At 39.3% G+C, this 25,901-nt stretch overlaps 1 protein-coding gene across 1 annotated transcript; it reads left to right on the plus strand.

Moving 5' to 3' along the window:
• Positions 1-2,608: 2,608 nt before the first annotated feature.
• Positions 2,609-23,732, plus strand: GK5 (glycerol kinase 5). The gene is made up of 16 exons (XM_042878078.1): positions 2,609-2,742; positions 2,894-2,987; positions 5,198-5,273; positions 5,749-5,842; positions 6,738-6,869; positions 8,218-8,293; positions 8,939-9,000; positions 9,093-9,166; positions 9,501-9,561; positions 10,708-10,834; positions 11,468-11,572; positions 13,988-14,073; positions 17,943-18,046; positions 19,189-19,248; positions 21,317-21,450; positions 22,764-23,732. The coding sequence occupies exons 1-16, from the start codon at positions 2,611-2,613 to the stop codon at positions 22,898-22,900; spliced, it is 1,554 nt and encodes a 517-aa protein (XP_042734012.1). The 5' UTR covers positions 2,609-2,610; the 3' UTR covers positions 22,901-23,732.
• Positions 23,733-25,901: the final 2,169 nt, after the last annotated feature.

Below are 25,901 nucleotides of genomic sequence, written 5' to 3' on the forward strand. Positions count from 1 at the left end.
CTTTTGGAGAGCTTGTGGAAAGGAAGGACTGCTTGTGTCCCAGGCACTTCAATGCAAACCTTTATGTATGTGGGCAGTTGTGATATGTAGTTCTGTAGTGAAAATACTGGCTGTACCAGCCTCATGTGACTTGTTCCCACTTGATTGTGCCAAATTGTGTACAGACTGTATTGCTGCACTGTGAATCATATCAAGAAATTCATCTGATTGAAACTTTCTCTCATGTTATTTTTCAGCTTGATCAGCTTGCTGAGGAGCCACAGGAACAGCTGTGTTGGGACAACAGATGAAAGTGGGAGGGCAGGACTATTTAGCAAGAGTGGATCTGCTCAAGAAATATCCCTTCACTGCCTAAAACTCACGAAGCTAAAATGCTAGATTAGCTGATGTGGTGGTGTTGTCTCTTGACTTCAAGAAGAGTGGTAAATTCTGGCAGGTGGACAGGAGGAACTACCAAGAACCATCATATGGTAAATTATTGAAGTAAAATTTGCCAAAAGTTCATCGCTTTCACTTTGGGTCATCTGTTAATTTTCCAGGAGAAGCTTGCAGCATCATCTATGTGGGATATACAACCAATAGCAAAATAGGGAAATTCTTAAAAGCAAACTGAAGACACTGAGGTAAATGCATAACATTAAAACTTCTTAAAATGCTAGAGCTAAAGGAACGATTACAGAGTTTAATGAGACAAAATACAGGTAAGGAAAGGAATGGAACTTAAAGGGAAAAAAAAAAAGCATGAGTTACAGGCTTTTGGTCTTGCTCTCCTCGGTTCTGGTTGCTGAAGTTCTGTTAGTGGTGCCAGTGCCAAGTTTGATTCATATTTGAAGCCTGGGGATTTTTCTAGTAATTCCTGCTGGATCTGCAGCATTCCCAGCTGTCAGGATCTATTGTGACTTGGATAACTGGAAAACCCTCTGGAGGGTCCTTGTTGCTGACAGAACTGTGCTAAGCGTGATGACTTCTCTTACAAATACTCAAATTCCTCATAATGCAGGTGTTGTCACTGTTGCCAGAGATTATTTTGTTACCCCCAATGTTCTGCTGTTTGGAATAATAACTCCTTTCCTTTGCTCACAGTATTGGATGGGTTCCTGGAGTGCCACCGCTCCTTGTCTGGGTTTGATATTCCAATAAGAGAAGAGAATAATTGTGCTTTCCAGAGACCAAAGAAACTGAAGATTCCAGCACAGAAGATGCAGAAGTGTGGGAAACTGGTGCTGCAGTAATTGGAGCACGACTCCAGGTGTGTGAAGTCTCTGCCTTTTGGAACAGCAAAAAAGCCAAACCCAAAACACATGCATGCTCTCATTTATGTAGGAAGGCGAGGATGGTAGCTTAGAGTGTGCAGGTTTAGTATCAGTGTTACAGGGCAGTATGAAAGATCTTTGAAGAGTGGTAATACTCCCTTACTTCAAATTGATGTTTCTGGCTTCTGCTAAGATGAACATGGGTCTTCTGTGTATGTTTGCAATCAGATTTTTTTTCTCTAAAGGTAAGAGGTTTTGGATAAACAAATAGCACTTGTGTGGAAATAATATCATTTATGACAAAATCACGTAAGTTTGTGCCAGGTAAGTCTTGTATGGGCAAGCTACATCTCCCTGAGAGAACTCCATTGTGTTGCATTTCTTTTATCACATTGCAACTGGAACAATAATATAAAATTAGTATTTCGTAAGGCTCTTCTATAAATTGAGCAATTCTCTTATACGTGCTACATAACTGAGATTATGTACAAAGAGCAGCTATACAAGTTGGATCACTTTATTTTCTTCACAAAATATAAACGATGGCTCCTTTCAAGACCTACCTAAGTTATTGTTAAAATGCTCAATGGAATTTAAGACGATGGAAGCACAGATTGGCTTATGATGGAAGAGTTCCTCCCCCTGCTGTGGGCAGGGTGCAGGCAGGTTTATGTTATGTACTTACTATCTATAAGGATGAATAAAAGGCTGCTGTTTTCAATGCAGAAAGAAGAGATTGTAGCCTTCTAAGGGGAGGAGGCTCCCAGCCCCGCTCCTGGGTGCCTGAACCTTAGTCCCAGTGACCTCTGCTGCTGTTGCTATTCCTGGTTTAAAGGTACAACAACGGGAGGAAGTTGTCCCTTTTATTTGTTTGCAGTGCAGCTTTTCTAAGCGGGGCCGACCACGAGTCTCAGGGGCAAAATATTTTCAGTGCTGTTTTGTTTTCCCTGTTCTAATTAAACGAGGGGTTGGGTTAAAACGACACGAGCAATTCTTCTAATTAAACTCTGGGGCTAAGCCTAAGTCTCCTAGTGTCTGTCGCGGGTTAAGCCTATCTGACAGCGCATTTCCGATGGCTCCGTTTAAAAGCAGCCGCTCCATCTGCAGGTGCGGAGGGCGCATTTCTGCACCGCTCAGGAACGGCTGGGCAGCGCGCAGCAGGTGCGCCGTGCTCCGTGCCGCCGTGCTCCGTGCCGCCCCAGGCGCGCTCGGCCCCGCCCCAGGCCTCAGGCCACCTGTGGGACCGCGCTCCGCCTCCCGCGCCCATAGGCTGGCGGGAACCCGCCCCGCGGCGGGGCCTGGCGCCGGTTTTCAGGCGGGCGGCGGCCGGCCGCTCGCACTCGGTGCGTGGCGCGCGATGCCGTGCGGGCAGCCGAGCGGCGGCGCCACCCCCGCGCTCTACGTAGTTGGGGTGGACGTGGGCAGCACGGCGGTGAAGTGCCACGTCTATGACCGCGCGGCCGCCGTCAGAGGTTCCGGATGCAGGAAGGTGATCGCGGGGGGCGCGGGGCCGAGCCGCCCTGCGGCCGGAGGGCTCCGCGCGGGCGGTGCTCCGTCGTGTAACGGCGTCGGGTGGAGAGCCGCGACCGGAGCGCCGGCCGTGCGCGGGGCCGCGGTGACGCCGTGTGTCGTGTGCGCAGGTGGAGGCGCTGTACCCCCGGCCCGGATGGGTGGAACTGGATCCCGAAGTTCTGTGGAGGCAGTTTGTCGGTGTCGTAAAAGAGGCAGTGCAAGGTAAGGGCTTGCGAGTTCTGCGAGAAGGTGGTGGTTTGTTTGCCAAAACTAGTCGGCTGCTGAGCTGCAGTTAGTGTTTATTTCTAAAATCGCGGTGGAAATTGGCGGCTGAGCGCACGCGTGTGGCGTGCCGTAAGGCCGTCGTGTAGAACAGCACCTCTCTGACCGCTGTTTCGTTCGGGCCGGGCTGGGGGTGCAGCACAGCAGCAGGGTGCCCGCTGGGTGCCGCCGCTCACAGCGCCCTGCTGCTGCCCCGCGCGCCTCTGTACGAGCGAGCCGGGGCTGCTGTGCCCCCTGCTGGACGGCAGCGAATAATGCGTTCCCGTGCCCTCTGTCACAGCCTGCCCTTTCTCCTTCCCTTCCTCCTCCCCCGTTCTGTGGGATGAATCAGGAAACGTAGGTTCTTTAGTTGCTGTTAGAAGGGGAAGCTGCTGCTGTGTTCTCTATCAACAGGCCACTTTTAAGTGCTTGTGCAACGTGAGCCCCACGGTGCTGTCAAAGCAGCTGTCCCACCTTCCTGCTGGGGTGCTGAGATCTGTGACAGTTTCCCCCATCAGATCACCACACCTTGTTGTGCCAGTAGAGTTTTGCAAGCATTTGTGCCAGCACCCAGGAGGGTGTGGTGCTGGGGCGGGAGTGACATCTGAGGGCAGAGAGCGGGCACAGGGCGCTTTGTTGCGGAGCTGCAGGTCTGTGTGCAGATATGAGCTGAGGTGGCTTGGCGTGCACTAAGGTGGAAGATGCCTCTGGCTGCACTGTCCCGCTCCTCTCTGGCTGAGGTTTGGCCCTTCCTAGAAGCAGCTCACCAGTTGCCCATATGTTCTGTTTTATTTTTCTCTCTGATGGATATAAGCCCAGTTCACAGAGAAACTGAGAGAACATTGTGATTGACACAAGAGAAGTGTTGGGAGCAGCTCATGGAGGTGGGAAGAGCAAGCTTGCCACACCAACTGGCAGTGAGCTGCAGCAATTCTGGTCTGGTTCTGTCTTCAGCTCAGACCTGCTGCTGCTGGAGAGGGAGAACTGCTGTTTCTAAGCCAGCCACTCCTAGGTCCTCCTCCCTTACGCTCTTGCCAGCAATGCTTGTGCAAGCAGGTGGAGCCAACAGTCTTGCAGAGGCACTGATCTGATTTTCAGCTGATGGATATGATTGCCCACATTGGCAGAAGTACCACCAGGTCTGTGGGCAGGGGGGAGGACAGGGCAGGAGCAGTGGGCAAGTCAGGTGGGCCCTTTCCCTTTGGAAGCCCTTCTGGAAGCATCACTCAGAGGCTGATTGCCAGGTCTGTAACCACAGCACTCACGGTTTGCTCAAGTAGTTGGGCTGAGGACCCTTGAGAACAGCAGTGCTGTGGCCAGAACGGCCTGATGGTTATGTGCAGTCTTGTACTGTATCATTTTTTCATGTAATTTTTCTTCTCTAAGCATACGTGGAGGTACTGTGGAAGGTGACTAGAGTCACTTTGAAAATGGTTGGGAACAAATTTAAATACTTACATCAATTTATATATTAGAGTAGCTCTTTTGCTGCAGTTATTTGAAAGTAAAGTGCAGCAACAAAATGTGCCTGTACCAAAAGTACGTTCTTCTACTTCTGAATTTGAAGTATATTTTGTTGCATTCAGTGATTAAATGATGCACATAAATTTCTCATTATTATAAAATCTTGAGAATTATAATGTTTAAGATGAGCAACACCGTTACTAAAGATGGATGTCAAAAATCAGTCTAGCTTTGCTTCTCCATGGCATTTCTTTCCTTTTGGTTATTGGGGTTTTCCTGTTTGTTTTTAAATTTGTAATTATACTTATTCCTTTATGCTTTTATTCACGTTCATCCATGCGACATTCCCATTTTAACTGGTTTCTTACACGTAGGTGTGACAGTCTTAGTGCCTTGCAGCTCTCCTGTCTCTGGGTTTGCTGAAATCAGGCACCAGCCAGCCTTTCAGATGGCACGGAGGGTCAGAGTGCCTCCACTACTTCTGTGAGCAGTGCAGCTCTATTGACTGCCTTTGCTATCAGTTGGTGTGGTTCAGAGTTCTCCATCATTTCGCTGGGTAGCCACTCAGGTGCCCAGTCTGTGTAAACCTGTATTCTGTTTATTTCCTCTGCATTCCAAAGAATTTGAAGTTATATTAGACAAGTAATTTGGGGGGAGAGGGAGGAGTGTCTTCAATTTATTGCATTTGTTTTCTTTTTATTTTCTAGCTGCTGGACTTCACATGAGGCAAGTCGCTGCTCTTGGCATCTCAACACAAAGATCCACTTTCATCACATGGCACAAGTACGTGTATGCTGTGTTAGTTAAAATGAATTCGTGTTCGTTGCAGTGATCTGGACAGGAACAGCTTGTAGAAATCCTGAACTCTGTTTGGCAGCCAGTGTCAGTCATGCTCTGTTGTGTTGGCATGGCGGCACTTTGCAGCAGCTCAGAATTTTTGCTTTGGTGCTTTGGAAGAAATTAATGCATGTTGGTCAGACTTAATGATCTTGAAGGTCTTTTCCAACCTACATGATTTCATGATTCTGTGATTTATTTATTTTTTTAATTCTGATGAGAAGCCTTGTGCCCAAACTGTCTGTGTGCTTATGGCCAGTTTCTCACACTCAACAGGAGGAAGTGCCCTTGTGTTAGGAATTGGCCTGCTGTTAAATGCTGTGATTGGAAGTAGTGTATCCTGCTGACTTTTGAGGTGGGGCTGTATGTGTTCTGTATGTTCTGTGATTGGAAGTGAGGATGTTCCAATGCTGCTTTTCAGGAGGACGGGGAAACCTTTTCATAATTTCATAAGCTGGCAAGACTTACGGAGTGCTGAGCTTGTAAATTCCTGGAATAGATCCCTTCTGCTGAAGGTAACACTTTGCTAAGCAGCATATTGCCTGAATGCATTATAACCACTTCATTGCCAGGAGCAGGACGGTATATGAAATACTGCAGATACCTTGAGAACGTATTCATAGGAAACACTGCAGCCTAAAGCCTTTAACAAGAAAGTAAACAAGATTTGTGTGGAAAACGGTACTGAGAAAAATAATAAAGTGCACAAAGTTACTTAATTATGGGAAAATATGTCTGTAAGTCTGTCGTGTATTCTGTTACAGTTCAGTCTCTTCATTGTGTAAAAATGTCACATGCTAACGCTGCTGAAGCACAGTTTTTGAATGTAGGTAATTTGTGGTTGGCAGTACTTTGGGAGTAGTGTTTTCTTTTTAATGGGGTCATCTAAAGAGGGGGCCAGAGCTGCTCATGCTCATGCTTCTTTTAAAAGAAATGTTACTCTGTGTGGGAAAACTGAACTTACTTTTATGTAAGTGTGCTAGCGTAACAAAAACAAGCTAAAAACTGCGTTTTGTCATGTATTTTGAGTGGAGCTTTAATGATTACATTTTGATTACTCTGTTAAAAGAGAATTGAGCTTGTTTGCTGTAGGAGAACTGTCAAGGGAATAACAGTGTGTACTACTGCCAGCCACACTGTGCATTGTGCTCACACAGGGGACGGTCTGTAATATGGAGCAGTTGCTCTCTGTGTGCCATCAGAAGTCAGCAAGACAGACCTGTTTAGTGCAGCTGCTCTTTTCTTTGGTGTTTGTTGTGGGTAGGCTGCCACTGAAACTTTAAGTAAGGATTTTCTAACAGAACTTGAGCACGAGCATTGCTTTTGTTTAGATTGTCATCCCTTAGTACTAACTTATGAGAAACATTTAAAGGAAGAGATTGAAGAAGTAACTGTTTTCTTTTGAAACAGGTAATCCGTGTTATTTTTACAGTGCTTCATTTCTTTACTGGAAATGATCGATATTTGGCTCCGAGTTTTCTTACCTTTTCAACACAACAGGCTTCTATGAAGTTGTCGTGGGTTTTTAAAAACATACCTGAGGTAAGCTGGAAGGGGAAGAATAGTAACTTCCTGAATCCATCATCATGGCTACTGGGCATAACCTCTGCGTGTTTGTTTTGTTCCTTTCCTCAAAAAAAAACAAAAAAAAAAGCCACAAAAAACCCACCCCAAAACAGTATTTCACTTAGTATAATTCTGCTCTTAGTTATTTTACTTTGTTTGCTTGTTTATTTTCTGTGGCACATTCCCAGCTGGCACTGTCACCTTCCCAGTCTGCACTCTCCCAGTTCTTATAGTTACCTGTGCATTACCATGCTTAACAACCAGGTGCTAATTAATTGCATGTTTTGTTGCAGTTCAAATTGGATAACGTGTGAAATAAGTTGTGCTGATTAATCTAATGGAACAATGACCACGGAGCTATTTCTTAGTTCTTTGCTCTAATCCTTACTCTTTTCCTCATTGTCTTATTGTATTTATAGCTTCATTTTTTTTTATTACTTCTGATAATTTTCAGGTTATTTTTTAAGAAAATTGAGATCATCTGTTTTTGCCTTTCCTGTATAAAGAAATCCTTGTGTGTTTTTTTGAGTTTGTCTGTTATAAGTCTAACTTTGGGAAGGTCTGTGATAATTTTTATGTGCATATTTTGGTTGGGTCTGTTAAAAACATGAGCTGTGAATTTGGAATTATACAGAATTAAAAGATAGGCAACTTCTGGGTCTTTGGTGTGAGATGAACGTTCTCCATAGATTTTTCAGGCTCTGATATTTCAAATAAGTGATTACCAAACCAAAAAGCTCAAAAATGTCTCTTGATTACAGAGAATAATGCACTCAGTCATGCTTTTATATGAATTAATTTGTATGTTCTTTTTCTAAGTTCTGTGACTGTATGCAGTGTTGGTCAGTGGACATTGGATGAAACATCACTTTCCTACTTTAAAGGAGGAAAAAAATCTCAAAGAGAAGGGCGATCTGACTCTTCAGTGACCTCATAAACCAGAAAATGCTTCCTCTGTTTTCATTCTTCATGAGCACAAATTATAAAAGAGACACAAATTCCTTCTGTTCTTGCACTTTGCAGTATGCTTTGGTCCTCGTTTCCTTTATCCACCACTCCACTGCACTACAAAGATTAATTGCTGTTCTTTTCTCTGCAGCAGCTGTTAAAATTTGTCCTTATTCTCTGTTAGGATCATGAGCAGTTTTTCTGTAGGATAATACTACTTGCATAGCTGGCTCACATTTCTTTGAAGAAATACTGGGTATTAGAGACTTATTTTCTAAAGATGTTATTAACCACGAAGAATGAAAAACGAGTCAGGAAATATGTTTCTCTTTCTTGTATCCAATATGAAATCCTTTTTTTCTGCATTTGTTCCCAGGCTGATGAAGCTGCCAAAAAGAATAACTGCTGCTTTGGAACAGTGGACACATGGTTACTGTACAGACTGACTAAAGGTGAGTGTTATGGGTGTTCTTACATGGTAATAAAACGTACTGGAATCTAAACAGTGATATTCATGACTGTCACTGAATTTAAATATGTTTTGATCATGCGTGCTTTTTTTAATTGATGATGAATATTTAAAAATATTTGCCTTTTTAAAAAAAAAAAGTTTTGAATTAATTTTTGAGCATTGGAAGGGTAATCAGAAAAGGAAGTGATTACTGTGTCTAATCAGCTTTTTAAACATCAGAGTTTTAAAGGCAATTATTAGAACTAACCAGTGTTGACTGAAGAAAAGCATCTGTGGAAAAAAAAAGAGCCAAGAATTACAAGAAATGAGGAAGCATGACAAGGTTGTGTCCCAGAACAGTAGCTACGTGAGGACTGGCAGTTCAGCCATTGTGTAGGTGATGATGGAATGCAGTGCAGTCAGCGATGAGCTCTTTTCTGGGCATCTTCATGAGAATAAGATGAAGTAATTGGAATACATGCATTGCAGGGAGCAGCAGGAGTAGTTGGTGTAGCGGTGGTGTTCAGTATGACCTTGCCTATAGACATTTATGTTTTGTGGGAGCTGTGGAGACATTTAAGGAAAAAATGTTTCTAATGACTTAAACATTTGGGCATCTGAAACCTTTCTTCTTTCTTCATGCTAGGTTCTGTATTTGCTACAGATTACTCAAATGCCAGTTCTACAGGTGTTTTTGAACCCTTCACGGTAGGTGCTGTTGATGCTGTGTAAACATTACTGCTATTTGCTGCACTCTGAGAGTGTTTCTGATGTTTTTGCTTTTTTTCCTGTTATTTCAGAGATGTTGGAACCCCACTTTGTGTAATTTACTTTCCATTCCAATGTCTATTTATCCTCCAGTGAAAGACACAAGGTAACTGTGAAGGTTTATTTTTAAGGATATGATACCTATTAAATTAACTGCTTCTATAAAAATACTGTATAAAAGCTGCACAGGAGAAGTAATATAGAAATTTACTGAAGTAGTTTAACCTTTGTGTGCATAAGTACAGTTTTAGTCCTACATCCAGAATTTTATTTTGACCATCAGCAATTCTTAAAGCAGCGGTAGTTTTAATGCTCTCTTTAAAATAAAGAGCTAGCATTACATTTAATTTATGTACAGACACAGGCCTTGTATGTCTGGGTTTTGTTTTAAAAAGAGGTCAATTCAGGGTTGTGATGTTTCTCATAAAACTTGTTTTAAGCTTCAATTTTGGATCAGCTGACTCTGAAATATTTGGGCTTCCTATTCCAATAATGGCATTGGTGAGTGAAGATTTTTTCACTTGATATTTCTGTGCCTTTATTTATTTATCTAGCTCTGATTTAATATGTGGTTGTTAAGTAAGTATTCCCTATTCCTTCACTGTGTCTTAACTATAGTAGAACTAGTTATTAAATTTTGCTTCAGAAACTAAGCTTACAGCATAGAGGAGATAAGTGGAAAGGGATTTCTAGAGGTTATGGTCCACTGAAGTTAGATGACCAAATGATTAAGTACTGAACATAGAATTTAACTGACCTGGGTTCCATTCTAAGCTGTGATAATCTCTCTTTAGCTTAAAGTCACTTCTTCTAAATAGAGTCTTGCAATGAGATACAGCCTAACTTGGCTGCAGTAAGACTCTGTCATAGAATTACTAAGTTTGGGAAAGACCTCTAAGATGATCCAGTCCAACCATCCAATGTAAGGGTGTTTGTTGGTGGATCCACTTGTGGTACATTTTATTTATTTTCCCTAAAAACATGGGGAGAACAATATTTTATTGTCTTAGTAGTTAGAGTTTGGATAGGAAAAACATTATTGCAGTAATGTAGAAAAATCTGCCTGAACCGAGCTAAATGGAAAGTATGTCATATCCTCTATTATGAATTCCTCCTGCTGTTTCTAGAACTGTAGCCTCAGCTGTAAATTTATGTTTTCACTAAGGCACAAACAGAAGTAAACAAATTTAACAAATCGTCATTGTTGGATAAAGTCATCGTGGAACGATTTGGTACAGGAGGGGCAGCAGGTAAAAAGGGAGTTAAGAACCTCAAAAACTTTGTAATTAGAGAAATTCAAGCCGTTCTACTTTCTGTCTTCTCCCTGAGACTGCAGAAGCCCAATAATTCTTGTAAAAGACTCAAACAGTAGACAGTTTCTATTTTCAAAACATATTTTTCAGCATTGCAAGTTTGTATCTTGGAAGTTGGAACTGAAACATGGTTTAATTTGCCTCTAGTGATAAATCTGTGTTAGAATGGCATGCAAATACTTGAGAAATTGTACAGAGATGCTCTCTACGCTCAGTTCCCTTCTGAATACTTATTTGTATTCAATACACTGAAATGTTTACAGCAATATCTTAAAATCCAGCAGCCTTGTATGTTGGTGGCTAACTTCTCAGTGCATTTTTGTTGCTGTGGCAGGTAGCTGACCAGCAGTCAGCAATGTTTGGAGAATGCTGCTTTCAGCCAGGAGATGTTAAACTGACAATGGGTACAGGTGGTTTCTGGAATGTTAATACAGGAGGGAATCTGTGTGCATCACGCAGGGGTAAGCTGTGTTTTACATAATTTCGTTTTATTTAACAGTTTTTAATGATGACAATGCAAAATTGTTATGCTCAGCCTTCTGTCTTCAGCTGTAGAAAGACAGCTTAAAAACATTTTCAGGGCAGAGGACTCTGAAAATTTTTAATTAGAAACGGCAGTCTTAGTAGTCCTGAAATACAATTCCTAAGAACAGAAAAACAGAGGAGAAAAAACAAATGGATTGAGACACCATGTATAATTACTAGTGGTACTTCTTGGTAGCAGTGTTGTACAGTAGAGGAATAGAAGTGTAAGGAGTTGGTGCTGTGTTTTCTCACATCAGAATTTTCCTGTGGAACACTGTAAGTTCCAGCCGTTGTACTTTGTACTTCGAAGTGTGTACTTAGCAATCATTAATTTTGTATTAAAATACTAAAACTGGGCTCATCTGTGTTTCTCTGGTGTTGAAAATGTTGTAGGTGTGAACTCTGATGGTCTGCCAAGTTAGTTAGTTTGTCATAAGTGGCTATTTTAATTCTTGGAAGGAAATTTTTAAAAAAATGCTATGTTTTTAGTTGGATTCATTGTCTGTGTTTCCCTGCAAGCACTGTAATTTAATTACGTATTTTATTTTGTTTCATGGAAAATTATTAAGGTCTGTATCCACTGATTGGTTGGAAGATTGGGGAAGAAGTTGTTTACTTAACTGAAGGCTCTATGTCAAACATTGGCACTACCATAAAGTGGGCACAGGATATAAGTAAGTAGTTTTTGATTTTGTAGTAGGATGAAATATATTGCTACTTACTACTCTGCTTTATAGGGTTATAGCTATGATCTTGGGCTTTGTGTTATTATCCATGATTGAAGAAACTAGCCTACGTGTTTGGGACATCCACGGTATTTGCAGGAGGTTCTCTGGTGAGTGTGTTTACTGCAAATAGTTTAGATTTAGTAGAATTAATCTCTGTTCTCTTAAAATGCCTTAGATTGGCTTGCACACATTTTGCATAATCATTTCCTCTTCAGATTCTGTCTCTGAGGTCATCCTTTATGTGTATTACTATGTTCCTGAAATGTGCTACTCCTGAGCATAACAAGCTTCCTGGTACCTTTTTATTTGGTTATTCTTAACCTGGTATCCAGACTTAAATAGAATTGGCATAAACGAGACTTCTGTGGTATTTGTTGTTTTGTGGTATTTGGACTTGAGAAGAAACACAGGAGCTGACTGCCAGTTCAGTCTAGTTAGCATAATTGTAGATGCTGCAACCCACAAATACTTTGTTAATGGTTTTGAGAGATTGCTAGCTCTACATCTCAGAGTTAGCAACAGGCTTGAAAATTACTTGCATGTCTGTTTAATAAAAGCCTAAGAGTATCTTAGCCTTCTGGTAATTGATGTTGAGATCTACCAGTTGTTTATAGGAGAGCTTTCCTCAGTGTTCTCATACACAGTTTACTTGTCTTGCTTAAAAACTTAGTAAGCCTTAGTGGGACGCAAAGAAGGAATTTATGACCCAAATTTTGGATTATCTGAGAAAGGCTTTCCTGAAGTATAACGTACCACCAAATTCCACAGTTAAGTTCTCAACCCCTAGTGAATACGTGCATATACATGCAAATCCTTAAGTATTGAGTACCGATTCGTGGTTCTTCATCAGTGCCATTAATCTTTTGAGGAAATTACTCATTTCCACACATAGTTCAGCTACATAAGTAATTTACTACTTCAAATTTCATGCTACTTACCCATACTTAAAATGGAGATTGTTGGTATATGCAGAGCAAAGAGCATGAAGGGTTTTTAGTCAGCTAGTACTGAAATGGACATGACCTACAGTTGCTACTATGGGCAAAAGGGGGGGGAAGCTCTAGAAACAGATTTAAAAAATAAGATTAAAATACTGTAAAATACTACTGTAAGTATTTCTAATAAGCAAGACCTTTTGTTTTCTGGAAACACAATTGCAGGAGACAATGTTAAGAAACTTTTATCACAAGTAAATAGTAAACAGTAAAGCTTTTGCTTTGCTGAAAGAATTGGGTCAAAACAAGGGAAGGTGAGGATGGTGAGGCTCAACATGGCTGAAGGTGATATGTAATAACAGTAATGTTTTGGAAGTAGAAATTTCTGTTGCAAGACAAGTTGGTTGAATAGTTTTCTTGCGGTGGTATGTCTAATAATTCTGAAAAAGTAGTATTTAAAATTGCAAGTTGAAGTGAATCTCACTCAGTTTCTTTCACTCTCTATCCTACCATAGAAGTACTATATGGTTCAGAAATAGCAAGTGCGAGAAGAACAAAAAGATATGATTTAGGCTAATTAGTCTGGGCACAGTAGGATCCAAAACTTTCAAACATTTGTGGAGGTAAAATTGAAAGTTCTGGTAAGTTTCCAAGTGTTTTTTTAAAAGTTGAGTTAGATTAACCTATCTTTGGTAGGAGGACTTACTACTTAAGATAAAACTGTAGGTATTATCTACAGATCTCTGGTCTTTTGATGATGTGTTATGTGGCCACCTAAGAAATGTATATGAGTGAAGAATAAGCTCAAGAGGGGATGTCTGTAATAAGTTTTGAAATATAACCATCCAGTTACAGTTAGAGTAACCTCTGTGAAAGATGTGATAGTAGGGCCTGATATTCTTGTCAGTCTCTTTTTTAAAAACAATAGTAATTATATATATATATATGTATACAGAAATTCAGAGCTGTTAAAATATGATGGGTAGCAAGGACTTCCTCTTTAGTCACTTGGTGTTTAGTTTGACAGTAGCAGTATCTTTGCAGAGAAAACAGCAAAATGTGTTTCATGTTTTTCAAGGTTCTGGGTTTTTTTTAGCACAGGTGCTGCTGTTAGCCATCTCAACTCCTATTTAGATCTATTTGTCTGGAAAGCTAGTGATCTTTTACAGAACACAATGATTAAAAGCCTGTAGCATGACAGATAGGAGAGGGTCTTTTTTAATTTAGTCTTCATTTGAATTTATGTGACTGGACATGAAATACAGGAGAAGTATTGATTTTCCCTTAGAACAAATTTAAGAAATATTACAAAGGGACTGGGAAGTATTACAAAAGGAGGTGACCCTACTCTAGCTTTTTGTCTCTTAATAGTATATAAAGAAATCAAAATAAACAATAAAAGCATATGTACTATGCATCTTTACAGATCTTTTCACCAATGTAGATGAAACAGCAAAAATGGCACGGAGTATTGTTGATTCTCAAGGCGTTTGTTTTGTTCCAGGTTTTCAGGTAAAATTATAGTTATTAATATAGTTAAGAATATGTTGTTAATAGCTCAGTTAAAATTACAACTTCTGTCTCATTTCAATGTTGTAATTTACATTTTAACACCATATTTAATCTCTAATATTCATGTTTTTATTTTCTGCTCCTCACCACATCATGTGAGGATGTTTGCAGTAAGAATCCTTAAGTAGAGCTTTCCCTTGCAAGAGAAAAAGCCTATGAAGTAGGAAATTACTTCCATTGTGCAGATGGTGAGCTGACAGATAAGCTGTGTGACTTGTCCACTGTAGGACAGACAGTGTCTACAGACAGAGAAACTGAACCCATATCTTTTCTGCCTCATACAGAGCCTTCATCGAGATAGCACTTCCAAGTACTGTGCTAAAATAATTCCTTTTATCCTGCCTCTTTTCAATATAGTAGTGTTAATAGTGCTAGTAGGGTATAGTAGTGTTACTAGTGTTAATAGTTTGTAATTCATCAGAGTATTTAGACATGTACCTTAAATATAAGTTTGGAGGTCCTGAGGTTATGAAAAGCAAAGGTAACAATAGACAGACATTTCTTGGTTATGCAGATTTTAACCTGTTAGTTTTTTCCAACTAAAATAGGTTTTGTGCTTTGTTTGGTACTGTTAGTGAGCACAGTGCATATATTAAGGATTTCCTGACATTTGTTTTGCATTTTAGTCCCCTCTATTTTCCAGTAGGTTTCTTTTATTTTCCTCTTTATTTGAGGAGCTCCCTGCAGTTACTTGGTCCCTTCTAAATTACAGGCTCTGGATTGTTTCTTCTTGCTTTCCAGTTATGCTAAATACCATATATCCATACTCTTGTCTGCCCTTTCCTGTTTCATGATCCCCTTTGCATTTCACTATGGAGGTGAGATACTGTTCCTGTGTAGAGGCAGCAAGAAGGGTGATGCTTTGTTGCAGTTCACTGCAGCATATTAGGCTGGTTTGGGATTGATAGGAATTGCAGTTAATTACATTAGATGACAAATGGTGATAGCTGGGGAGCTGACACACTGCCTATTCAGCTGCACAACAGTTGCTTCCAGTATGGGCTTGACAATTGGTAGTAATAATTTGTAATTTGTCATCACAGAGTGACAGAGCTGCAAGTCAGAGCTCCAAGACAGACCTTCGTACAGAATGAGAATGAGCAGGTGTTGCTAATGTAGCTGTTGCTGACCTACAGGCTGCAGAGACCCCCAACCTTTTTTGTCAAGTTCTGCCACTTCCCTGAGCAGCATGAGATATCGTGACTGAAAGCATGGCTGTTTCTATGCTGTGGGTTTGACACCATGAAAGTAGCCATTTTTCTCCGCAAAAGTTGTTTGTTTTCTAGTCAGTGTTGCTGTTCAGGAGAAACTTCATGGTATAGACTTGTTCTCTAAGTTGTCATCTGGCATATTAACTTTATAAACTTTACAGTGGGTACGTTGAAAGGAAAGCCTTCAAAAATCACCAATTATTTTTTTTCTTCCCTCTTAGAAATCTTTGTAATTCACTGGTTTGAATATGTACATCTTGGAATTACGTGGAATGTTTTTGACAGCTTGTCTTTCTGTGTGGGTTTAAAAGCTAGGGTTTTGATTTTTCACTGTCTTACAATACTCAATTTGATCATTCCTAAGGTTAGTGTCTTAGAAATAATTACTTTAACCTACAGCTAGCCCAGCAACCTTCTATCAAACAACTGCCCTAATCATTAGCTTTATTTTTAGCATTGTAAAACTTGGTTAAGCTATGGTGCTTTCATTTAGCATTTACTGTGATGAGAAATTATGCTCTGAATAAGCAAGTACTGAGCCATGGCAAATTGCAGTGTTGCAGAAAGGATTCCCAATGCAGACAAATATTAGTCTGAATCTTACATTTGACCCTCTAATTCTGGTAGTATTTAAGTTCTAGAGATGTTGGTTTGTGTTCTTTCACTTGTGCTGTTTTTTTTCCTGCCGTGCTGCCTTGACACTGTCTCCAGAATGAACCTCAGCTACCTTCTTGGTAAACACCAAGAAGCTTCTGTTATCTTTATTTGTAGTTTGAATATTCCCAGTCCAAATTTAGGAACGATACTTCCAAAAAGAAAATCAGAAGAGGAAGAAGGGAAAAGATGTCTGGATTTCTGTTCATTTTTGACACCTGGTAACTGCTAGTAGCATTCTAGTAGACCAGCAGGGAGAGATTCTGTGTTAGTTTAGAAATGAACTGGGTCAAATGGTGTGAAAAGGGACATGAGCAGAGTTGAATTCACCTGCTTGCTGCTTAGCGTCACTGGCTGGATGCTGACAAAAGGGTCGTATGGTAGTGTTTCTTAGACTTCACAGTGATGGCAGTTAGGAGGGTTTTCATGACGCCTGTATGTTCGTTTCCTACACAGAGTAAAATGGTTCTCTACTGATCCGCGTGAAGGCAGTAGGAACAAATTCACTTCTTACTGGGTTGTATGCTGTGATGCAGTACACTGAAAGGACATCATTGTGAAAGTAGACATGAAATTGAGTGAAAATGTGCATTAATCATTCTTGTTTTTATTCTATCAGAAATAGGAGTTTGCTATGGTTGCTAGTAGCAGCAAAAACAGCTATTCATTGGTCTGTATGAATGTATATGTACAACTATCACTTCGTGGCTCTTTGTTTTGTTTGTTGTTTTTTTTTTTGTTTCGAAATGAGTAGTAATTTAATTGACTGATTCTTTCAAGACACCCATGCACAGAGCTTGAATGCACACTTTTGGGTTTGTTTGATATGAATATCTGTGAACAGTGAATCTTCATAATGTTTCTGGGTGGGCACAGATGGTTCCCTTCTTAGAATGGAAAGGGCACTTATGTATGTGGGAAAAGGAAAGAGTATTTTCTTTTACTTCAAATGTAAAAGTTTGTTCTACTTAGGAACAAACTGCTTAGTAGTTGCTGATCATGATCTACTATTTAAGTGGTAGTGCAGTATTTTCCATTCTTGTGCTGTTGCATATATATATATACCTATCCATGTATAATTTTTTCTCATATGCTAGCATTTTCTTCATTTACTTAGTAAATGTGTTCATGCTTTTTATGAGCATAAAATTCGAGCTTTCATTATGTATTGTCATAACTAATACATAACACAGTGCAATTAGAATTGTTTCAAATTGAAAACTGCTGTCTGTGGTAAAAATAAGACTTAGTGTTATCACAAACCAGGTGGGACCAGCAAACTAATTCCTTGTGATAACGTTTGTGAAAGGAGTGGAGGGGTGGAGTGGAGACTTATCCAATTGTCCTCCAGTGCAAAAGAAGACAACTTAGTGAGCATTCGAATTTTGATTGGAAACTGTTAATCATGTCACTGAAAACAGACTGTTGTGTAAGCTAGTCAAAGTGATTACCATCCTTGTCAGCGTTCCTTCTAAGAACCCAACTTTTAGAACACTTCTAAAACTGTAATGCCTGCTTGACTCCACTGAGTAGATGCTGGCATAAATTGACTTGTAATTCCATTTTTTTCAGAGGTTTAGAGAAGGGGGTTTAAAAAAAAAAAAAAAAGTGTGATTTTGCCAGATAACAGCAGTATCAATGTGCCCTGTGCTATATAATTCATGTGTACACTGCATGGACTTCAGAGAGAAGTCATAAATGTTAGTGTTACTTAGTGTGTCAGGTTTGGAAGATGTCACTTAACACTTTTGCTGTTGAAAGAAACTAAAACATTCACAGAGTTAGCTAATAACACTATATACTGCTCACATATTGTTTTCAATTTTCTTCTTTCACTATGCTGCCTGTAACTGTCGTAAGTTACTTTTTTTCTTATTATTTGACTGCTTTCTCAAAAGTCTTCAAACATAACTCACCAAACTCATTGTGAAATCTTTTCTGCAGGTTTCTGCAAATGATCCATGCTTATGTGCCTCTTTCATGGGGCTGAAACCTACTACTACCAGAAACCATCTTGTACGAGCTATCCTGGAATCTGTAGCTTTCAGGTAATTCCTTGCTTAACGTTATCACACTTGGTTTTGTTTTAACCAGCAGTATTAAATACATATGTTTACTTCCACAGTTTGTAAAATACAGATTGTAGTCATCCACTGTAGTAATGTTGAAAAGGAATTTCGGCTGCCTCTTCTGTTCTTTTGAATACATTACAAATAAACCTGCATATATTTATTAGTTTGGAGTTTTTTGTTCTGAAGTTGCCACGTAGAGATTCTTAAATCATACTGTTTTTGACAAATTCTAAAAACATTTTGTTGAAAATGTGTCTTTACTTTCCTGACAGTGTTTTGTCAGAAGCTGTACTCATATTTGCTCTTTGTCTGAAGTTTGAATCTTGGTGTTTTATAAAATGGAGTAATAGGCACCTTAGATATGGTGAAATATTTAGATAGACAAGAACTTACCAATCTAAAAGTTAAGGCTGAAAATATTGCAATTAGTCACTGATATTATCACGTATTTAGCTCACTGTGAAACATACTGTTCTGCCTTGCAATGCCAGCCAGCATGACTGGAACTGGATGTAGATACAGTTTGAGGGTAGTGTGTCTGGAGAAGGTAACAACGTTCTGAATCGCTGCCGCTGTCTCAAATGCAGTTTTTTCTTCCCTGTAAGAGAAACTTGAGATGCAGTAATTCCTGAACTGAAGCCTGCATCTCTTAAAAACAAGGTGGAGAGCCTTTGTGTTTAGGGTTCAGAACAAGTCAGACTTAAAGCTTTCAGATGTTCCCTTTAAAGAACAGTTGGAGAAATTTCAGTTGACACTTCTGTCAGTGCGCTTTCATCACTCTAAACCACTTCTTGTATCAACAGTTCCATTTTGTCTATGAAAGCTTGTAATCATTTTTAGCAGGGAATAAATGTGCATTCCATGGTGCCACGCATTGCAGTAAAATGGGTTGTGGTTTAGCTATATGTGTCTTTTTAATGGTATGATACTGAATTTCACAGTGCTTTTGTTTTTTTTTTTTTCTTAAGCATTCTGGAAGCTTGTTAACTATGCAGTGGTTTTGACCCAACTGAGGCATTTTTTGCCTTGTATTTTATTTTCTGACTGTGTAGATACAGGAAGCATTTTATGGAATTCATAGTGTTTAATGGAACTAATTTTTTTTTTTTTTTTTTCAGAAACAAACAGCTTTTTGATATCATTGTGAAGAAAGTACGCATTCCTCTTCAAACTGTTCGGTAAGTTCCTTGCAGCTTCAGTTAGATATGTGAGAGTTTGATATAAACAGGTGTAAATTTAATCATGTATTTTATCTTAGCGTAAGAATTCTGCTGCTGAGAAATGGGCTATTACCAATTAAAATGCTGATGTAACTTCAAAATTGGCACAGAGGGGTCATTTATTAATAAATGATTGGCACTGGTGGTTCTCAGTAGACAGTAAGGACTTGCACTAATTTAAAAAATTAAGATGAAATTATTCTCATGCAGCATTAGAATACATATAGCAATGCCTATTAGAAAAATCATCCTACCCTTTATAATAAAATCCTTTTGTAATGGAATTTTTAATGTGGGGTCTGTCACAGAGTGATTGTTTTCTGAAGCCTTAGTTAAAACTGGACTTGTTTTTGAAGTGTAAGAGGAAGAATGTTTTTACAATTCAAATGGAAAGACGTTGGCTTTGTTTCAGTCTTTTAAGAAGTAAATCCAGTTTAGTGAGGCAATAGTAGAATAGGCTGGAATAGGCTAATCACAACTTCTTGGAAAGATTTAGCAGAATTCTGTTCTGGAAAACTACCCTGCTCATTTTAGTAGGTACTTAGTCTGTACACACTCGTTACTCTAGAGCCTCCAGCCCGTTGTGCTGAGAAAAGCCTTCCCAAAGTTCTCCTTCTGACAGCCAGGGGTCATCCCGGTGTCACAATCAAGAACAGCGAAGAGACTTTCTGTCACTTTCCATGGGTGGAAAACCCATGCAAAGGGAGAGGTAGACTGGCAGGCATGTGGACAGATGAGAAATGAGAATTTTGAATGGTGGAAGGAAGGTGAAAGTACAAAGGTAGGGGAAGGTACGAGTTCATGTGTTCCATTGCATGGAACTGAGTAGGTGAAGACACAGAAACAGCTAGGCTCAGTGCAGTAGTGATGGGTAGCAGTGATTCCTTAGGAAATTCTGATCTTGTTTATGGTATAATGTAAACTTCAAATTGTGTGATTCTATTTTGTTTTATTCCTTAATATAAAGTTATTGTTTCATACAGTGACTATAATACAGTTTGCTAATATCGGTAGAAATTTAGCTTGTGGATCAAGGGTTAGAAGATAATGACATACCCTTCGTGGCTTTTTCTGTAGAGTGTAAATTTTACTCCCTTTCTTTTGTCCTCTTTACTAACAATCTGTTACTTCTGAATCTTGTTTTATCCTGCCTTGAGGTTACTTACCCTCTGTATGTTCATTCCTTTTTTAGCTACTGTCCCATATCCTTTGTTCCCAGCCTCTGCCTCCTACAAGCTCCTAAAAAGGTGTTGTTTTAATTAGCCTTATGTATTCCTGTTACTGCTTGTTGCTTGTCTCAACGCCATCAAGGAAAGCACCGAGAAGGCTGTTGTGTTCTGTGTTCCAGCAGTCCGCAGTGGCCTCTACAAGGATGATCCTAGTGCTCTGTGGAGTACTGGAGTGCAGCCTGTTCAGTTGTTGTGAAGTAATTGCACATCGTGGTGTAATGGCATAAAGGAACGTTTTGCTACAATATGTACTGAACAGGTTGAGTGTTCAGCATATCTAGCAGCAAAGCTATATAAAACAGTATTTGCAAACTTTATTTTATTTTCCTATCTTGTAGATTGAATCAAATGAGTGTTTCATTTTTACAGAACAAGGAAAATGCATGTGACTGATAGTAAGATACTGACTTTGCAGGTAGCATTTTTTTATTCCATAGTATAGAGGTTGAAATCCAGTCTAATTGTGTGTACAGATCAGTAAAATGCTGCTAACCTCACCAATCAGGCAGTATTTCATTATTTTACCTTCAGAAACATCCAAAATCTGCGAAAATTTTCTTGAGGCATTTTCTTGTGATATAGAACATTCCAGCTGATGCATTTGAATTAGTGACATTTTCTAAGCAGCTGAAGGGTTTTGTTACCCAATACTTTTTCTGAAAATCCATTTGTGCATAAGTAATGGAAAGATCTGTGCAAGGGTGTGAAACCTCAGGATTTGTTTTGTGAAACATTGGTAATTAAGTATTAGAACTAAACACTTTTATTTTTCTTTTAATCTTCTCCTCTCCTTGTAGAGCTGACGGAGGTGTCAGTAATAACAGTTTTGTCATGCAGATGACTTCAGATTTGATTAATAAGAAAATAGAAAAGCCTTCAAATACAGATATGTCTAGTCTTGGTGCAGCTTTTCTTGCTGGTCTTGCATCAGGTATGTATACAAATACATCTAAAATTCATGTTTTCCCTGACAATATGTATGTTTGTAGATAAGGAAATATCATCAGGAAAAGAAACAATAACAAAAAAACAACAACATTGTAGACTTAATTGTAAAATGTCCACAATTACTTCACCCACTTTTATGGGAAGTTGCAGTAAAAAGCGTTCACCTTTGTACAGTCCTTTTTATCCATGTGCTTGTTGTGTTTGATGGGCCAAAGAAATGGGTGATAGGGCCATACATAAATAAGGACCATATTTGTATTTTTATCACAATGTCCCAATATGCTGAGCAGTTTTATCCTTGGGTTTTACATAAATGAATAGCAACAGGAAGCTTAACATGAAAAATATCTGCATATAGGCTTTAGTGTTTATTTGCATTTAGAAGGACACACTGCTAGAGAAGAGAGGTGAACCCTCTCTTCTTTGCTCCCTCTCTTTTCCTTGACCTGGACGCTACAAGTCCCTTTCCATTTTCGTACTGTGTGAAACAGTGCTTGGTGTGCATGGATCATGTGAGAAGGTGGCTGCCTTGCTCATGTTCAGCACTGTGAAGCTGTATCCTGTCACCTCTGAACAGAGTCTTTATTCTTTGAGATTTTCACAGACATAAGTACAGTGGAATTACAAAATAGATGAACGAGGGCTGAGGGGAATCCAGCTTTACTCGGAAAGAACTGGCTTATATAATTAACCTGACTTTAAACTACAAATTGTCAGTGGTTCTTAATGGAAATACATTTTGTAGAAGGATACCTCACTAAATTGCTTTGATATGTAAATAACATAACTAAGATAAAATCACATGCTCAGGTAAGGCTTATCCAGCAATTAAAACTGAAAAAAGGTCCTTTGACAGACAAGAACGATTCAATACCATAAATTAATTTGAATACGTAACAGCAGCTATTTTCTTTATGCACTTTTTAGGGCATGAGGAAAGGCAATAGTGCTAAGTTTTGGTTTCTGTGGCCTCTCTTCATTTAGAGGGACCTGCAACTGAAGGCATGGTGTTGATGAAATTTAAGTGAACTTCAGTCTTCCAGAGCTGTTCCTTGTTAACTATCCCAGTTAAGCAGATGTGCTGTTGTCAGCATTCCAAACAAGTGGATGCTATTGGAAAGCAGTTTCACAATGTAAAAAAAATATGCTTCCCTCTGAGAAAGTTGTTGGTTAAGTAAAGAAAAGCTGTCATGATTTCTTATTGTGTTTCTGGTTTGGATCTCTTGTAAGTAAATTAAAGCAACTCAAAAATAACATATTTGTAGTTGAGCCTGAGAATGAACTTTCTGTTTATAGGATTTTGGACTGACAAAGAACAGCTAAAGAAGCTGAGGCGAATAGAAACAGTTTTTGAGCCTCAGAAGGACGAGGAGGAATACAAACCTGCTATGGACACCTGGATGCAAGCGGTGAAGTGCTCCTTGCACTGGTAGAAACTGACATTTTGGAGATAGAAGGAATCAAATTATAAGATTTTGTAGTTAACAGAATGGTTAAAATTGTAACTGAAATTTGTGATGGTATACAAAAGTTATAAGGTCCTTTGGTAACCTTTGTGCTGTTGGAGAACTTACCACTCCATAATGAACCTTCGTATCATCCTCACACCAGCTGTAGTCCAGATGCAGCATTTGTGTCCCTTCAGTGACCCCCTTTGGGTGGCCCAACTGCTTGAAACCATGCTTTGTATGTTGGGAGTTTTTTCCTATGATGTGTTTTCTACTGAGGAACTCATCTCTCATCTGATCTTTAAAAGCTTTGATATGTTAACCATCAAGGAATCTAAAAAGGGACATGCACTTCCCTAGGTATTTCTAAGAAGAAAAAATAATTATTTAGGAAATTATGGGAAATTGTTTGCCAGTTACCACATTTTGATTGACTTTTTAAGGAAGCATTTGACCCAGCTGTCTGATGGCATTTTTGTGATGCCTCGGGATTATCACAAAATTAAGATGAGAAACAAAAGCAAATATGCTTTCAAAACTCCTTAAAAGATGCTTCTCTCCAGGATTTTTGTAGCTGATGTTTACTACCTATCTAGTTTGTAGCTACATTTTTTAAATTTTATAAAGACAAAAACTGCATTATATGGCATGATTAATATGAATGTTAGCATACCTGTAACTGCATTTAACTTGTAAAAGTCTGTAATATTTTCAAGCTCATTATTACATCCTATTATTATTGGGGAAAAACAGGGTTGAAAGTCTATTTTTGAAGTTACTACTTTTACATTTGGAAAATAAACTGTAATTAAAGAAACATGTAGCTAATTTGTTCATCACTAATCTTAAATTATTACAAGTTTCTCAGGGCTACAAGTAAATCAGTTTCAGATTATAATTTCCTACTTCAGAAAATGTTACTGGCAAGAATGCTCTCCCAGACCAAAAAGAGAAGGGTATCATTCTAAGATTGTGAACAGAAGATGGTGGCCTTGCTTGTAGTTATTCTGCGCTTCATTCTCATTGAAGGAGTTTAATTAACCAAAGTCTGCCTAATGTCCACCTATGACCCCTTTCATGACATCTCATGGCTTGTGTTCATTTTGTAGTTCTGTGGTTTTCTAGCCTTGACTGTGGGTCCCATACTCTGTCCCCAAATAGATATATAATGGGAGCTGAATCTGATTCTATTGATGCCATTTGCTTGCAAATAGCTAGCTGTGTGCCTTATTTGCACCTTTTCATTGTGGTGATTTTCATCCTGACCATAGTATAGCCAAAATACATGCAATTTTGCATTTGGTACCAGGTCAGTTTAATAGTAAATGTAATGATATAAAATGAAGTCAATATTGCTAATTTTAGCACTAGCATTTTAAGAAATGTACCACGTTGAGACTGCAAATGTTTCACTTTAGGATTGGGCAGTAATGGACCTCATCAGTCATGTGAAGATCAGGAATTCAGCTGAGAGATGTGTTAATGATCCTTGTGCATCCTGCCATCAATGATGCATGTGGTGCTGATGGTAGGTCTGCCTAATTGGGATGCAGCTATTATCCATGATGATACATAGTCTCATATTTTAGAATCACAGAATATCACAACTTGGAAGGGACTCATGAGGATCTCCAACTCCTAATACTTGGGAGAACATGGCATAAAAAGTTAAAGGGTTGGTGAGATCTCAGAGCTGTTGGATTAATAATAGAAAGTAGAAATTGTAAGTAGAAAGGAAAGAAAAACAATCTTCAAACAATTGAAAATACTCTCAGCAGATGCAGTGTGAGTTTTCTTAAGAAACAATCCAGTCACTGATGTATAAAATCTCAGTGTAATTAGCTTTGCCACCATTTTAAAAAATATTTTCTTCTCTCCTTTAGCAATTAATTTTATGAAAAATTCTCTCACCTGTTTTTGACAAGAATGTTCATGCATGCTCTCCTGTTGAAGGAAATTAGAAAAGCAAAATAATGAATTGCTGTTCCAGTCTGCTAGCTTCTTTTTGTTGTGGTCTGTGTAGCAAGATCCTTCAGCTAGTGCCATGTACTCATCTCAGGGAGCAGCTTGGACTCACCATTTGAACAGCAGCCTTGTGAAAATAAGGTAAGAACCATTTCTTGCCAGTCAGTGGAGCATGAAATACAGATAGGTTTTTTTAAATGTTGGTTTTGTTGTTTTTTTTCTCTTACTGTTCCAAGCCCAGAGGTACAGGCAAAGTTGTCATTTTGTCTTCAGCCAAACAGATGTGTTGGTACTGCAGAGTATGGAGATGTTCTGACCCAGAGGTTGGGCCACATTCTAGTTTGAGGTTTTACAGTGAGACAAAGAAGTTCAGCTCACTGTTCAGGAGAAATGTTGGGTGTGGGGGTAATGGATTAGTGTTGGTATCGCAGCACAGGTTGGGGCTCGCAAAGCACTGAAATCAGCAAACAGTGCAAAGTAATGTGTTATGAAAAGGGAAAGGGGGAGATGATCTGGAAACAACCAGCCATGCGGAGCACGGTGTTGTGGTGAGGCTTTGAGACTCCCGACTATCTCCAGAGAGCAGCATCAGAGCTTCCTAAGTGTGGATCTTGAAGAAATCGCTAACCCCCGTGCCTTTGCAGAGCTAAGGGACCAGTTACAGCCAAATTTTCAGTGTGGATCTCAGACTGAGTTTGGGATTTATGTAAGTTCTGAGTACAGATCGGTTTAGAACCTTACAGAAGTAGTAACACTCATTACAAACTGATCGTTTCAGCAGCTTCAGGCTGAGCATTGTGTGTGCATACAAAGCTCAGCCAGTGTTGACTATGGCAGTCACCATCCATCTCCTTTCCACAATGGTTAAATGCCTTTTTCATGTTTGTAATCATAGCATCTGACATAAGCCTTGCGTAAAAATAACCAAATGAACTAAAAAGATCATTTTAAGACATAAATGACTTTATTGAGGTGGTATTTGACTTCAGGTCTGGGTTTAGCACGTGGAACGTAGGAGGAG

The sequence above is a fragment of the Lagopus leucura genome, unplaced genomic scaffold, assembly GCF_019238085.1.
Source record: "Lagopus leucura isolate 7727_CA_CO unplaced genomic scaffold, USGS_WTPT01 Super-Scaffold_100021, whole genome shotgun sequence".
Taxonomy (NCBI): domain Eukaryota; kingdom Metazoa; phylum Chordata; class Aves; order Galliformes; family Phasianidae; genus Lagopus; species Lagopus leucura.

Coding starts and splice junctions, on each gene's coding strand:
- GK5 (XM_042878078.1), top strand. CDS start 2,611: ATGCCGTGCGGGCAGCCGAGCGGCGGCGCCACCCCCGCGCTCTACGTA. Junction 8,294..8,938: donor ACTGTACAGACTGACTAAAG/GTGAGTGTTATG, acceptor TCTTCATGCTAG/GTTCTGTATTTGCTACAGAT. Junction 10,835..11,467: donor TCTGTGTGCATCACGCAGGG/GTAAGCTGTGTT, acceptor AAAATTATTAAG/GTCTGTATCCACTGATTGGT.